Source organism: Bidens hawaiensis, unplaced genomic scaffold, assembly GCF_021521415.1.
Source record: "Bidens hawaiensis isolate Kalapana, Puna unplaced genomic scaffold, B.hawaiensis_p1.1 tig00029065_1, whole genome shotgun sequence".
Taxonomy (NCBI): Eukaryota; Viridiplantae; Streptophyta; class Magnoliopsida; order Asterales; family Asteraceae; genus Bidens; species Bidens hawaiensis.
The window spans coordinates 19,280-23,999 of record NW_027494793.1 but is presented as its reverse complement, the minus strand read 5'-3'; the positions used below and the strand labels follow the sequence as shown (position 1 = coordinate 23,999).

The following is a 4,720-nucleotide window of genomic DNA, read 5'->3' as shown; positions in this document are numbered from 1 at the left end:
TCTTCATAACCAATTTATTAGACAATGGGTTTTGGTGAGTAGGTTTGCCATCAACTACTTATAACTACATCTTGCACCCTCTTTTATAGTGTTTAAACAATATCATTTAATAACAATAAATACTATGTACTATCATTTCTGTTATTGGAGTGTGAATAATGTTTTGATGAAAGAGAAACAAGAGTCAATAAATAACACTAATACTTTCTAACCATCACCAAGTTAAGTACAAACCACCAACTGTATCTATGTAGGGAACAAAAGTATCCATCACCATCCTAATTAATTTCTAACCACCACCAATATTTTATGTTATGTACAAACCATAAGTAACATATAATAATAATATACCCTAACTTTTTAATAATATGATTTTATCAAGCCTAAGTTATAAAGGTTCTTTCTTAATAAACTTCCAAGTGCTAATAAAACAGGCCCCCCTTCTACATTATCTTCCTTGTCATTATTATTCCTTAATGTTAATGGTAATTCCTTGACCCTCAAGTTATCCAACCCGACTCGTTGTCGAACCGACTCTATGCTTTTTGAGTCGACTTGGTTTCCACACGCGTCCGTCACGTAGAATATATTCTCGGCCTTTCCTTGTAATGTAGATATTTCGGCTCGTGTAACGTTTAGGGCATATTCTCTGAATATGCGTGTTACTTCAGCTAGTAGTCCTGGTTTGTCTTCCTTGCATAGCTCGAGCCTAACGCCGTTGGATGCTCGTCTCTCGATGGCGGCGGTTAAACATAGGGTCACTCGTTGCTTTTCGGCTTCTGAACTGATCGGTGTCCCCTCTGTGTGTCGGATGAAGAATTCCTGAAATATAAAAAATGTTGATTGTTAAGAAAGTTAAACAAAAATTACAAATAAATGGGAATTTTATATTGTTAGCAATTTTTATAAGGCATGTAAACGAACCAAACGTTTAGTGAACAATTCATGAACCATTCAGCGGGATGTTCGTTAATGTTTTTGAAATCTCAACCCATTTTGACCCATTTCAAAAACCCCTCGTTAAAAAATTCAATAAAAAAATAATTAAAAAACTATAACTTGAAATATAAATCAAAAATTAAAAAGTAAAAGTACTAAAAACTTTCCTCCGTTTTCTCGTTCCATAAAAAAAAATCAAGAAATGTCAACCCGTTTTGACCCGTTTCAATCATTTTTTTAGTTTGACCCATTATATACATTTTAATACAACTCGTTTGCAAGCCTAACTTTACGCTGAAGCGGTATGAAAACGTACCAGATACGCTCCGTTATCTTTGGTATCAATAGTGGCATGAAAAACCGTATACTGCATATCCGTTAACGTAAAAACAACATCGAACAAAAGCTTCGGCCGGTCTCTACACTGGATATTAACAACCGAGTACCCTTTTTCCAAACGACTCTTAACCGAAACATCCGGAGAATATTCATTAATAACGATCGGACTCCTCTCATAATCGCGGTCTGCAAACATCATTTGATGCAGCCGTCTTTCTGTATGAGTAACAGCCATCGAAACTGAAGTTTTCGCACTTCTGATATCGTTATCGCCTTTAAGCACGTTTCGTAGCCGCGCCTCGATGATTTCAAGTTTCTGAGAGTCGTAAATTGGGCAGCCCGATTCGCAATCTTTTAGGTATATTAATGAAGCGATTCGCCCGTTGTGAGTCCATACTTTTGACTCAAATATATCGCATTTGAGATCGGATAACACTGCGAAAACTTCTGATAGTAAGCCGACTCGATTGGTCCCGGTTAACTCGATTGCAGTCATCCCATCAATGGATTTTGATCTTGTGTGATGAATGCTTCCAAGTGACTAAAAATGATTTAAAAAAATATATATGCAATTAGTATCAAGTATAAAAAAAAGTTACATAGCAACTACTAGGAGTGAAAACGAGCCAAACCGTTCGTCAGCTACTTGAGATCGGCTCGTTAAAACTCGAATCGACCCAAGCTTAAACGAGCTCGAGCATAAAAATAAGTTTGTTTAATAAAAAAGCCCGAGCTTCACTGGTCGAGCTCAAGCCAACTCACGGGCCTATTATTTATATAATTTTTACTTAATATATTAAATATATTTTTATAAAATTATTAATATATGAAAAAATATGAAAAAATTAAGTAAATAGTTTATATAATGTTCTGTATAGAAATAATAATTAATATATGAAAAAATATGATAATAATTAAAATATAATAAAAGTATTAAGTAAAAATATGAGTAAAATGATTAATAAATAATAAACGAGCCTATTATTTATATAATTTTTTACTTAATATATTAAACATATGTTTTTATAAAAATAATTAATATATGAAAAAATATGATAAAAATAAGTAAATAGTTTATATAATGTTATGTATTAAAACTATAATTAAAACATATTAAAAATATTAAGTAAAAATATAAGTAAAATGATTAATAAATAATAAACGATCATAACCCAAACCAAGCTCAAGCTTTGAAAAATAGAGCTTAAAACAAACAGAACTCGAGCTTGAAACACTACTCACGAGCCAAGCTCGACTCGGCTCGCTTACACCCCTAGCAAATACAACAAGTGTCAAAAATTAAGGAAATATTACATGTTGGATGCAGTTAATGATGCTGTCATCTGTTAACTTCTTTCCATCTAAATCAGTCACATGAAATACTGTGGATAATAATTAACAAGATAAAAATCAGTTAATCAGTTAAAAAACTAAAAACAGAAGTAAAAAAGTTTTTTTTTATAAAAAACAGTTAAAATAATAAAACTAATTAAAATCTTACCATCCATGTTCCATCTTCCATCAGAGGAAACATAACCTTTTTTAATCAAAAGATTTAAATCTGTAAGCACTTGAACCGCTTCTAGAAGAATCCCGTCTTTTCTCACGCTATCAACCTATTGGAAAAATTTGTTGTTTAAAAAAAATAAAAAACAAAAAGTAAAAAAAAAATAAAATCCTGTATATATATATATAAAATAAAATCCTGTATATATATATATTCTTTTACATCGAAATAGAGGGCAGACAGGCAACTAGAAAGTAATGTACCATGACTAGAGTCGCGTTTACACAACCAGCATTATCGATCATGACCCTGCGAATGTACAATAAAAAGTTGATTAAGACTAATGAAGCGAAAGCATAACGTGTAAGAAAATTCAAAATCTGACTTGGAAATTATGAACTAAGAAAAAAAAAAGTCGACGAAAACTCAAAATCGTATAGTGGAGAAAACTTAACTGAGGGGTGCAAACGAGCCGAGCTTAGCTCGTTTACACCCCTATGTTTTAAGTTTTTAGCCTAATCAGATTTATATAGGCTAACAAATACATAATTTAATGCAATAATGCATAATATCAGAAATTTTAAGTGAATTTATATCAATTTGCATATTTGTCATCAGAATTGAAAATATTACATTCATTTTAATTTAAATTTAAATTAAAATATTATCCTCAAGAGATTCCAGATTTCCGACTAAATGACGCCTAAAAACTATGGGCGTGCAAGAAACTGAAAAAACCGAACCATAATAAACATGGGTTTGGTTTTATGTTTTTCGAAAACCGAACTTATGATTCTGTTTTGGTTTTTGCGTGTAATAAAAACAGAGAAAACCAACCGAAACAAAAACCGACGGTTTGGTTTTGTGTTTTCGTAAAACCAACCTTTCAGTTCGTTTTCGGTTTTGCAAACCCGAACTGAATTCGTAGATTTTCTATTTTAAGTAATATAACTCCAATATTTAAGCCCAAATATATAAAAATAATATAATAATAATAACTAATTACTTGTTTGTTAATTAAGAAAACTTTCTAGACCCAAATTTATTATTTCGGACCAAAAAACTTTCTTACCAAAAACTTTAAGCTCAAATGACAAAACCCGAAAAACAAAGAACCGAAACCGAAAACTAACCTGGGAGTGTTCATTCGAACAAGAAGCTTTTCAAATTCATCCAAACACGGTCTCACATTCATCTGCATCATGCTTAATAATAATAATATTAATATTATTACTTTTACTGACTATACCACAAATACCAACCACCTTAAAATATATATATATATATATGTGTTGTTGATTCACTCTCTTGTAGAATACACGATTTCACCCAAGCACAGCCAGCAAATTACAGCTCACAAATTATTATTATTATTATTCACCAAATATCGATGAAAAACAGAAGACCTGTTTGCTAGTTTCTCTTTCTAAAAACACCAACTACTTTCTCTCTCTACAACTCCGTAGGCGTGGGAGAACAATTTATATTGTTGGTTTTTTTAATAATGTTTTAATATTAGTATATATTATTGTTTTAATTTGAATGCATGTAATAAAAGAAATATTTCTTATTTACTATCACATGGCGTAACGCGCGGTTGCCCGGATAAGCTGACCGGATTCTGATTTCTTTCTTATTAAGACAACTCGGGCACTCAGTGTAACGCACGTCTTATATACTTTTGTAACGCACATTTTAAAGTATCGATATCGCATTTATCTTTAATATTTGGACATTTTGATAATTTATTTATAAGTAACAAATACAAATAAATTAATCAAGTCCAAAATGTTCCAACGTTCATCACATTGGGATACATTCGTCTTTCAATCTGGAAAAAACCCTCAACTAAGGTCAACACCCGCCTAGTCTTATTCAGATCAAGGATCTAACTAATTTTAAAGCCACATACCCGACTAGTGTCTCATTATTAAC

The 4,720-nt window shown here is 31.5% G+C and overlaps 1 protein-coding gene across 1 annotated transcript; it reads right to left on the bottom strand.

Moving 5' to 3' along the window:
- Positions 1-240: 240 nt before the first annotated feature.
- Positions 241-3,989, bottom strand: LOC143578228 (ACT domain-containing protein ACR8-like). The gene is made up of 6 exons (XM_077061878.1): positions 3,919-3,989; positions 3,049-3,094; positions 2,780-2,894; positions 2,593-2,660; positions 1,256-1,819; positions 241-822 (listed from the first exon to the last, which is right to left on the bottom strand). Exons 1-6 carry the CDS (start codon positions 3,987-3,989, stop codon positions 361-363), a joined length of 1,326 nt encoding a protein of 441 aa, XP_076917993.1. The 3' UTR covers positions 241-360.
- Between the last annotated feature and the right edge of the window lie 731 nt (positions 3,990-4,720).

Coding starts and splice junctions, on each gene's coding strand:
- LOC143578228 (XM_077061878.1), bottom strand. CDS start 3,989: ATGATGCAGATGAATGTGAGACCGTGTTTGGATGAATTTGAAAAGCTT. Junction 2,661..2,779: donor TGGAAGATGGAACATGGATG/GTAAGATTTTAA, acceptor TATTATCCACAG/TATTTCATGTGACTGATTTA. Junction 823..1,255: donor AAGATAACGGAGCGTATCTG/GTACGTTTTCAT, acceptor TTTATATTTCAG/GAATTCTTCATCCGACACAC.